The sequence below is a fragment of the Scomber scombrus genome, chromosome 8 (genome assembly GCF_963691925.1).
Source record: "Scomber scombrus chromosome 8, fScoSco1.1, whole genome shotgun sequence".
NCBI classification, from domain to species: domain Eukaryota; kingdom Metazoa; phylum Chordata; class Actinopteri; order Scombriformes; family Scombridae; genus Scomber; species Scomber scombrus.
The window spans coordinates 29,878,122-29,890,152 of NC_084977.1; the positions used below are offsets into that span (position 1 = coordinate 29,878,122).

A 12,031-nucleotide genomic window follows, 5' to 3' on the forward strand; every position below is an offset into this window, starting at 1 on the left:
TTTTTTTTTTAATCAGCAGAAGAATAGATTTAGGAACAGTTATGGTGCTTGAGAGGTATTAAAGTTTATTAATATTTTAAAGCATGCCAGTTTCAGAGCCTTTTGGGGACATTTTGAGGGGAAAAAAAGTTGGAAAATCAAAAGATTAAAGTCATAATTTAAAGATTAAAGTCATAATATCTTGAGAAATAGTCCTAATATTTTGCGATAAATTTGCAGTTTTTTTTTCAGCAGTGGACCTAAATGAAGTGATGAAGCATTCATGTCCAAATTATGTCTTTTAATATGTGTACTTTGTTGTTTTGTTGTTTTTAGCTGGGTAAAAACTGTAAGAACAAAGCAGGGCCATATTTTCAATAATTTGAGCAACATAAAGCTTTGATTTTTCAGTTTGAAGTCAAAATCTTAAAATATTTACATATCAAGTGACCAATCATACATTATGAGGTGTCTTACTAAATGAAGTGTTGATTTGCACTGTGCCGGTACCTCTGCTTTCTATAACAGGACTCCTGTAGGTGCATTAACTCTCTTATACCTTCACCACTTATCACAAAAGTAAAAAAAAAAAATAAAAGCAGTGATCAAACTGCCATCCACTTGTTTTTAGTAACCTGTTGTTATGCTTGTTTCAGAAGTGAGAGTTAACTGGAGCAGAAGTATTGTTGCTATGGTTACCTGCATACACAATTTTATAATTAGATAAATTCAGAAAAAGTTATTTTTGTTATATGAAGTAATTACTGCCTAAAAAGCTCTGCCCTGGACTTGGTTAAAAACTGAAATGACGACCCTTTAATTCTACCGTATGGCTTTAAAACGTTTATTTCTGGTTATAAACGTCTGCCACTCCACCACCGCTTATTGTCTTGGTAACCAATGGAAACACATTTATCTGTTTTGTCAGAGGTTAATAATCTGGTGGGCCCCGTTGGTTCAGATATTCATCTGTGTGTTTCTCTCCCCGTCTGCAGGAGAATCACTGCAGGCGGATAAAGATCCTGGGGGACTGTTACTACTGTGTGTCGGGATTGACCCAACCCAAGGCGGATCACGCCCACTGCTGTGTGGAGATGGGCCTGGACATGATTGATACGATCGCGTGAGTTATACACAAACACACACACACATACACACACACATACACATACACACACAGACCTTCTCTATAATGTGCATCTGGGACTTAAAAAGGATAAGGCTGCAGATTTTCTATATTTCATCTTACACGCAGAGCCAAACCAGCCAAACCAACAATGAACTTAAAAGTGAAGAAGGACCAACGATTAGTTTGATCATTTTAATCCAAGATTGCAGATGTAAGATCGCTGATTTTTCCCTATCACTGTATATCTTGTGGAATGTGTGTTTTCTTATAATTAGGAGGCCCATTGCTCTTCTTCTGCCTTGGCTTACATCCAAATAAAGTAGAAGCGCTGGGTCTTGGATGTGGGGATCCTAGTAAGGTGTCAAGAAATCATTTATGACCTGAGGCTCTGTTTTTGGGGATGCATGACAAGTGTAAGACATGCATATGCATATATATATAGGTTCTGCTCCGTGGTCATTTTCTATTGGGTAAAATGATATAGGCTGACCAATCAAAGAATTTCTTTATTCTCTTAGAAACTATAATAGTTTAGAAATGTTCTTTGCTCGTTGAGATGAGTTGATGCCACCCTGTATGTATGCTGTTGTTTAATCTTCAACCAAGCAGTGTTTTGTGTATTATTTCATATTTGCGTTTGGTGATTTCAGACAACTTCAACGACAAACTGATCTACTTAAAAGTTTTGTGTGTGCATCCTGATTCCTCCGTGCTGTACACTTCTTTTGTTGTCCTAAAACAATTAACGCAACAGTGAGGCACACCGTTGCATTGGGTGACATGTTCTTTAGCCACAAAGACAATGGTTACAGAAGTTTGTTTAGTAACGGCTGCAGAGAGTAATAACAGTAATTAACGTTTTCAGTCTTCAGAGTAGTTCTCTGAGCATGTCCAGGAACGCAGTTGTGCTTATATTACTTTGTTATCTTGCTGGTGCTGCTCACTTTGTGCTGAAGTTCTTTGAGTAATTAGAGAAAGTTGTGCATCAAATATGTTTCTATCTTCAGTGTTTAAGAGGGAATATCTTAAACCAGACATGTCCAAACTAGTCCATAAAGAGCCTGTGTGCCTGCAGGTTTTATGTTCCAATCAATCAAGAGCACACATGATTTGACCAATCAACCGTCTGAAGACTGAGATCAGATGATTACATGAGTCAAGCCTGTGGAGTGGTTGCAGCACATGCCATATACCTGCAATGTCCCTGGTTTGAGTCTGGCAGGGCACCTTTGTTGCATGTCATACCCCTTTCTCTCTCTCTCTCTCTCTCTCTCTCTCTCTCTTTCCTCTTGTCTTGTTGGCCTCTCTGCCACCAACTGTCCACTAAAGGCAAAAAAAGACCCAAAAATCAAGTCAAGCCTGCTTTGCTCCTGCTTGGTTGGAATATAAACCTGCAGCCACATTATGGCCCGTTATGGAAAACTTTGGACAAGCCTGGCTTAAACAGAATTAAGCATTCTTCAGTCATGTTGCCAGCTCTTCTCTCTCTGTCACATTTCAGACAGCCAAACATTTAAGGTTTGCTCAACATTATAAAACAGCAAGTATCGTGTTGTTTTGTTTGCTAACAATCAAGCAAAGTGAGAAATATGTTCAATTTAGTGGCTCACATGTGTGCTCTCCCACTCCTCACTCTACTAGCATGTTGACACACACACATACACAGAGCGCCTTCACCTCATTTCCTTGTGTGAACACTAGCCTGTCATGTTCTTTCCTTGCCGCTCTGTCAGAGTGGATGGATGCAGCTGTAGGAGCCCTTTATCTCAGAGGACAGGTGCTGCTGTATACACTCATCCCTCTCTCTCTGTGTGTGTGTGTGTGTGTGTGTGTGTGTGTGTGTGTGTGTGTGTGTGTGTGTGTGTGTGTGTGTGTGTGTGTGTGTGTGTGTGTGTGTGTGTGTGTGTGTGTGTGTGTGTGTGTGTGTGTGTGTGTGTGTGTGACATGCCTCCTTCAGCCTGATGGGCAGACCACATTTTATTTTCCTCCACCTTGTAAACACACACACACAAACACACTCTCTGTCAAAACTACACCTCTCTACAGTCGTATGCAATAGTTTGGGCACCGCTTGATGAATTCTTTTTGCCGTTTTTTTATATAATTAAACAGATGTAAACAGTCTCTCAAGGATCTAGAACATGATACACAATATTTTCAGCGAGCATTAATGCATAATTTATATCATAAATTGATTAAAAATGTGGAAAACATTTGGGCCCCCTTAAGGCTTCCAGATTTTTTTTTAAAGGTCTCAGATTTAATCAGTTCGTTAGGCCTGACGCATGTCAACAATTATCATTAGGAAATGTCAGCTGATGCCAATTTCACAGCTTTACAAACACTCTTTGTGAGAGCACTCAGTAACCATGTGTTCCTCTAAGTAGCTGTGCAAAACTGCAATAACAGGGGAAAGCTACAAGAAGATGGCAACGTGTTGTCAGCTTGTATATTCTACCATGTGAAGTGTAATTAAGAGATGGCAATTTAGGGGAACTGTAGAGGTCAGGATGAGATCTGGAAGACCAGAGGTGGGAAGTAATGAAGTATTTGTACTTTGTTACTGTACTTAAGTAGAACGGAAGTGAGTGTGTTGACGTATGATTGTCAAGCACAGACCAGGTGGACTCAAATGCAGAGACAGGGACACAGGGATGAAGAGTTCTCAGTAGTTTAAATCAGTCCAGAAGTCAAAAACCGGGAAATCCAAAACACAGGGCAGAAGTTCAAAATCACTAGGCAAACTCGGGATCCAAAAGGCAAAACTGGTCGATACACTAGAATATAAATCAAGATATGAACGCCGGAACTCTTACACGAAACTGACAAGACGATCTCGCACAGAAGGGAAAGAGCACACCACATATATACCCTGGATAATAACGAGGCACAGGTGTAACACATTAGGGGAAGGGAGGCAAACAGGAGGGGAGGAAGCTACACAAGACAAGGTGAAACACACCAAAATAAAACAGGAAGTAGACATGACAAAAACTAAACCTACAAAATACATAACACTACCGGGCCCTGACAATGATCAGAAAAGTGATGAGTAATAAATGTGTGGCCTCATGTTCAAGCAGCAGAGCCTCCATGTTTTTACTTTATAACTTATGTAAATATGGGTGTTGATAACGCTCAGTTACACAAGTATCTCCTCAATGCAAAACCCAACTGAAAAGCACAATTAGATCAGTTCTTCCACGGCAGCATAATGCACGACAAGCAACGTCTCTCCAGTGTTGCAAAGTGAGGCGATGTGACTTCTTTTTCTCGAGTTTTTCTCTCATAAATTTATGAGTGTATTTATCTTGCAAATTTGCGACTTTATAATGTCGGACACTGACATCCTGAGAGCCATGCAAACTCTTGGATGAACTACGTCAGCAAATGTAATATAATCTGCAAACAGAGAAAGGCACGGAGGTGAAATGTTCTTGGATATGTTTCAAAAGTTCTAGATGAATGTTTCACACTCTTCCTTCCTTCCTTCCTTCCTCCCCCCCTGCAGGTCGGTGGTGGAGGCGACAGAGGTGGATCTGAACATGCGTGTGGGCCTGCACACAGGACGGGTGCTGTGTGGCGTGCTGGGCCTGAGGAAATGGCAGTATGACGTCTGGTCAAACGATGTCACGCTGGCAAATGTGATGGAGGCCGGAGGGTTGCCTGGGTAAGTACTGACTGTTACACCCGCTGAAACAGGACTGTGAACGCAACACACACTCACACAGACACACAGTATCCCAGCAACAGAGACAGAATAAGGCCTCATGATATATGCATCCAAGCAAAGCATTAACAGATGGCAAAATGTGTTCTTAATGTATTTATACTGTAGTTACTCTACATGTGTTTTTTTATAGATAAAGTCCACTTTAAATGCCGAAAATGACATATTTTATATTCTTATTATTAATGTAACAAAAACATAACTAATGATAAAGCCAATACCAACAATCAACTTAGAAAAATGACAAAATAGGTTGTTTTTTTGCCACATCCTGATGTTTCAAAGGTGATTTTTCTTTAATTTTCGATTTTTTTTGGTGAATTTATTCATAACTACTAGGCACATTGGGGATAATCCCTCATTTAAAGTAGAAATAAAAACAAATATTTTATAGTTATGACTTGGCATATCCATTTTTAAAAATGTAAATATCTTGTAATTACATCTCTATCTAATAATTCAATAGATCTGTATCTTTCCTGATTGTGAGCTTGTTTTTCTGTTATAATGAGATAAAGATCTTATAACTATAAAATCATAATTATATAGATACAGGAGTCAGACGGAGAGGAATACCATAAAAGAGGAATACCTTTCCATTTGTGTGACTTATCTCCTTATTATGATGAACATGGGAAGCGTAGTTTATCAAGCCTGATGGACACTTTGACATTTGATATTTAAAAAGGACATTTCACATTTTATTACATTAGCAACAAAATACACACACATTGTTTTGATAAGGATAATTTAAATATATAGATATATGCTAAGCAGGATATTTTACAGTGGAAAACAAGCGATTTTACACTGATATTGTTTCTGAATTACATTAAAACTACATTTGAGGCATTTCCTGACTGTAATTTCTCGTTGCTTATCGGCCAACGTGCATTTATAAGCCGATACCAACATATCTGCTATAAGCACATCCGCAGATTTATCGGCTGAGCTGATTTATCCGTCTAGATCTAGTAGTTGATTCCTCGGGGTTTGTCTTTGTTGTGTTTTCTCTGCTGAATACCCGCGGTCATCTAGGTCAGTTCAATAAGACCCTTTCTACTTATTGAGTGTTTCTAAGCTGCATTTTCTCAAACTCATCAGTATTGGTTCTGCAACAGATACTGTTATAAATACTCAAGGATTATCAAAGGACAGTAAACAGCATCCCTGTGCATGCAAAAGATGTCTTACGAACGTAGGTTTTAGTTTAGTTTATGCCTTTTTTTAAATATATGCAACTCAAATACACATGTAAATATGTAAAGTAGATAATCATATGTGCTTGTTTTCTCCCTTGGAAATATATACAACCAAAAAAAATGCAGTTTTTGACTATAAAGGTGCAGGCTGAAGCATTAGCATATAACACCTACCCTGTACTGTACTTTCAGGGATCCAATAGTTTATAGAGTCATCTCAGAATAAATAGCACATGCTCATCATAAAGGTTTAACACCAGTGACGTTTAAAAGCACACAGATATATAAGCTCTATCAGGCAATACCTGCAATTTATTGTTGGTTTTGGTCTTTTCATGATAAGATAAAATAGTGTTATCTTTAATAAATCACCTTATCTCATATTGAAAAAAAAAAGAAAGAAAAGATAGCAGTTAAAAATAAGTCCGAACACTTTGTTAAAGTAATGTCACATCGTTCACGTATACAGTAACAAGCTCATTTGCATTTAAAACACAGTGAAATGAGGTCACTTCGTTGGCTCAATTTTATCTTGTTTCAAGTGAAGTAATAAGATTTTAAGACTCGTTACCAGATTAAATGAGTCGTTAGGATGAACATTTCTCCACTGTGATGAATTTTGAGCAAGCCGACGGGCTATTAGACAGATAAAAATAATGAGAGGAATAATGATTTGAGACCTCGCCGCCTGACTTTTATCACTAACTGCTTTTCGTCCTCTCCCCCCGCTTGTGCTCTCAGCAAGGTGCACATCACAAGGACCACCCTCGAGTGTTTGAATGGAGACTACGAGGTGGAGCCGGGCTTCGGACACGAGAGGCACGCCTTCCTCCAGAAACATAACATAGAGACGTTTTTCATCGTTCCATCACACAGACGCAAAGTACGTCCCCCCCCCCCGTCCCCCCCCCCTCTCTCTTTCTCTTGCCAGCCTACAACTGGAGAGGTGACACATCTGTCAGTGTTGTAATAGTTAATCCTCTGATGCCGTAGAGGGAGGGGAGGCCATGTGTTAAGCTGGCACATACATGGCTAGTATCACTATCTCACACCAACTGTACATGTGCAGAGTATGTGTGTTTCTACTCGTACACACACACACACACACACACACACACACACACACACACACACACACAGGTTTTCGAACACCACACGCTCACAGTTTACTGTTAAAATCCCACCCAGGCCTACTTTATTTCTATGAATGAGATGATTCCCCAACAGCACTCATGGTCTCCTCTGTCATTCCTTTTCATCCCAACCATTACTACCGTATAATCCAAACGTCTCCTCAGGTGTTTCATTATTAAAGAAGCCGCGTGTCGGTTTTCCAAGAATAGTAATCTGGAAACTTGTAGGTGAAAAGAGGACTTTTAAGTTTTAAGTTTAGAACTTCAGAAACATTTTCTTAAGAGATAAATTAAATATAAGCCCGCTTGAATTATATATGTGAGGCTTCAGAGAGTGTAAAGTGTTCAAACAGCCGGCTTGTAGATTTTAAAATTCATATAACAGGCTTTCACTTTGTCACCTTCTGAAGTTAGCAGCATAAAAAGATCCATTTCCAATGTAAGATAAATGACCAGACTCCCATTAACTTCAGCTACAGTCTGAGTTAATGATAACACAGCATGTTGCTATGCTAAATATGGGCTTATATATGCTAACTGTAGACTGTATATAAAATGGACGTAACATCCGTGACGTCACCCATTGGTTTGTGGACTGCTGCTCGGAAGCCAATAGTATCTAATGCATACCCTGCTTTATCGTCACATATAAAATCAGGGAGGCCAAAATGTCCCAAATGAACATCATACTGCATTGAAGAAGGCTTTAAACTAGCGATTGAGACCATAAACACATTTTGAAAACGTTTACTGAGGTTAGAAATCAAGTGAGAAGTTGGTGAATTCTCCATTGACTTGTATAGAGACGGAAGTCCTTTTGACACCAAAACGGTCGCCCCCTGGTGGCCTTTTGATAGAATGCAGTTTTAAGTTACTTCCGCGTTGGCATCATTTCAGAGGACGGGAACTAGCCGCTTGATGCTAACATACCAAACATTACATTATATGATATATATATTAAAAACTGTAAAATACTCCACACTATACATTATCATTGTGGTATGCTAAAGGCTACATGCGAAACTTTGGCTGTGTCTCAAATCTCGTACTTCTGTACTTACACTTATGTGTATATTTTGAGTACACATGAGTGCGTTCACACTGAGAAGTATGGAAACATGCAGCACTATGATAGTTGAGACGCTTCTCACCCTCAACGGTCGCCATCTTGGCTCTGTAGCAGAAGGGGAGGGACCACTTTTCAAACAGGAAATGACGACCGAGGACATTGTAACTATGGTGAACATTGCCGCGTTATACTAATATAAATTATACATGTTTTTTACACTAAGCACCACTATACTGTTGTCACATATAAGCCATCAGTAGGTTTATTGGGTCTGATTTGAGACACTAACCGGTCGATATTTGCACATTACACAAGAAAGTACATAATGAACACAGTGTGCTACACAGATGTAATTGTGATTTGAGATGCAGCAATTGGCTATTTAACTTTTAGTAGTTGACATATGTGCTAACTGTTGGTACTCTGACATGCAAACACCTTCATTTCCATGGCGATGCTGCAACAACAAATGATTTCAGGCTTTATTTTTGAACTTTAGCTGTTTTTTTTACAGTCAGGTGAACATATTTTAATCATCTGGGAGGTTTTTCTCTGTTTTTTAGTCTTAAATGAGAAAAAGTTTATGTGTGAGATTCAAAGACACATTTTCAGCATGTTGGAGATATTTAATCATTACCAGAAGCAAAATCGAACTCATGAAAATGTTGATGTAAGGAGGTTACATCTGAAGAAAGACCTTCAAGATTTTACTCAGGAGGGTTTTTTCCTCATTTTTAAATATTTAACATGTTACTGAATACATATATTGCTGTTTTAAATTCTTTGAAATCAATATTTTTTTTTACATTTTATAAATAAATCATGACGTGGGCTTATTAGGAGCACACATGGGCTTAAATGGAGTCACAGTACCAATTAAACCCACTTTATTCATCAAATATCTTTATTTTATATTCCAAAATCTACATGAACTAATGAATACATTTTCAAATGAGAGATAAATGTTGCTTTATAAGAAATGATCTCCCTTATAAATCATGTCAGTATCCATGAAACACAGCTGGACTTAGATTTTGGTGCTTAATGGGTAAAATTTGTAATTGAAATAGTTACATTACTTATTACATTTTAAATAGGGTAACATATTAAATTTCCAAACTAACCTTCTCAACCCTGTGTATAATACCTCTCAGCATCCTTTGATTTATTTCTCTGTCATCTCTTCCTCTCCAGATCTTTCCCGGTCTGATTCTGTCGGACATCAAACCGGCCAAGAGGATGAAGTTCAAGACGGTGTGCTACCTGCTGGTGCAGCTCATGCACTGTAGGAAGATGTTCAAGGCCGAGATCCCTTTCTCCAACGTCATGACCTGCGAGGACGACGACAAGGTGTGTGAGTGTGTGTGACGTGCAAAGTGAAGGCATCCAAATATAGAGGCAGTGTCAGAGTTTTGACCAAAATAAGATTACTTTGTATTGTTTGCATGCATGAGAGTAGCAATACAGTGAAGAGTGGATATAAATATATCTAGGTGATATAAAATCATTTTAATGGGTTTGTATGACCATTTGTGATGGAGCAAAATCCTGCTTGGATTCTTAATCTGCTACATACACACAGGCTGACACACACACACACACGCACACACACTCAGGCTGACACACACACACAAACCACTGTAATCCAGATTTCTAGATTTCGCAGCATCATAAGTACTACAGTATGCTTGTATTACAAAGTAAGGCAGTGGAATAGATATCATGAGCAACTCTTTGACGTGAACTCGCTCTCAAGCTTCTCTGCATGTGTGTTTGTACATGTGTGTTTATGTGGGCATGTGTGTTTGCATACGTGCATCATATGAGCATGAGTTCAAACTTGCTCGTGTGTTTCTCAGTATCTTTGGGTGACTTTTACACCACAATGACCCAGCAGTTACTCAGTCCGAGCGCTTGCTGGTTGGTTCCTGGGTCGGTTCGGTGATCGTGACATCACAGGGTCTGGCTGTCAGAAAATAGCCCTCAAGCTGTAATCCGCCCCGACTGTGTGAGCTCAGCCAGGCATTAGTGCTTCATGATTCTGATGATGCTGCATTATGACTGCTGGTAATCACCCACAGCCTGGTATCATCTCCTCTAATAGCATTAGCCACATTGTTGCATGATTACGGTGTCCAAGTCGCCAAAATCCAAGCATTGTGACCGAGAGGAATTTTATAATGGAATGATGACGCTGCAAATTGTTTTTGGGGGCCAAAGATTATAAAACCTGTTTACTGGAGAAGACAAATGATGAATGCTGATTTTTTTTGATGACCTACTGCAGACTGCTGTTATGTTAATTTTGGTGTCCAACTCAGTACTGCCAATTTCTTGCAAAAGTGTATCATGCTAATTCAGCCTTTTTCTGAGAGGAGGCAGCTGTGTGATGAAAAACATGAATTCTATCGATGCCACTATTTCAAAAAAATGTCACATTATATGAATTTGGTAGATGCTTTTTTCCAAAGTGATGTTGAAAGCAGCCTATGACCTTATGATCTGTCTACCAGATCAGCTACAGTCGCCTCGGTATGCTTAAAATAATAATTCTTGTGCACAATTTGTTAGAATATAATAGAAAAGAATAGGTTATTGTGATTGTACGGGTATACAATGAAATTTCTCAACTAGAAATAGAAAAATGTAAGTTAAAAATCTCTCTCACACACACGTCAAACATACATACACAATATTTAGTACCTATGTATACAGCCAGATGTTGCATTGTATTGCACTTTAAAAGTTTAAAAAGGTAGGTATATTGCGATTAGTAGAAATAAATCAATCTAAATATTGCACTTCATAACACAGGATTGTCTATGATGCCTTAATTTCAGCATGCTTTAGTGCAGCATCCTGTAGTGCAGCATCCTGTAGTGCAGCATCCTTTAGTGCAGCATCCTGTAGTGCAGCATCCTGTAGTGCAGCATCCTTTAGTGCAGCATCCTTTAGTGCAGCATCCTTTAGTGCAGCGTCCTTTAGTGCAGCATCCTTTAGTGCAGCATCCTGTAGTGCAGCATCCTTTAGTGCAGCGTCCTTTAGTGCAGCATCCTGTAATGCAGCATCCTTTAGTGCAGCATCCTTTAGTGCAGCATCCTTTAGTGCAGCATCCTGTAGTGCAGCATCCTGTAGTGCAGCATCCTTTAGTGCAGCATGCTTTAGTGCAGCATCCTTTAGTGCAGCATCCTTTAATGCAGCATCCTGTAGTGCAGCATCCTGTAGTGCAGCATCCTGTAGTGCAGCATCCTTTAGTGCAGCATCCTTTAGTGCAGCATCCTTTAGTGCAGCGTCCTTTAGTGCAGCATCCTTTAGTGCAGCATCCTGTAGTGCAGCATCCTTTAGTGCAGCGTCCTTTAGTGCAGCATCCTGTAATGCAGCATCCTTTAGTGCAGCGTCCTTTAGTGCAGCATCCTGTAATGCAGCATCCTTTAATGCAGCATCCTGTAGTGCAGCATCCTGTAATGCAGCATCCTTTAGTGCAGCATCCTTTAGTGCAGCGTCCTTTAGTGCAGCATCCTTTAGTGCAGCATCCTTTAGTGCAGCATCCTTTAGTGCAGCATCCTTTAGTGCAGCATCCTTTAGTGCAGTGTTCAGTATGGTGTAAACTGTTCATGAGTCTGGTGATGCATGATGTGTTCCCTAAACTGTTGAATGATACAGCTGTTATTGGTTTAGAGTATTTGCATCTTTTTTCTAATTTCCAGTCCAAGCATCATGTAGCACTACACTGCAACAAATCTCTTCTAACAAGTCCTGTAATCTTTTTTTTAATAATTATTCCTAATT

General features: G+C 39.3%; 1 protein-coding gene across 1 annotated transcript in view; it reads left to right on the top strand.

Annotated features, from left to right (window-relative positions):
* The window catches only part of LOC133984391 (adenylate cyclase type 1-like), a 62,093-nt gene that overhangs the window by 19,391 nt on the left and 30,671 nt on the right, over nt 1-12,031 (top strand). Inside the window, 4 exon segments of the mRNA XM_062423693.1 lie at nt 975-1,102; nt 4,620-4,778; nt 6,782-6,923; nt 9,437-9,592. Of these exon segments, the coding sequence (XP_062279677.1) occupies nt 975-1,102; nt 4,620-4,778; nt 6,782-6,923; nt 9,437-9,592 (585 nt within the window).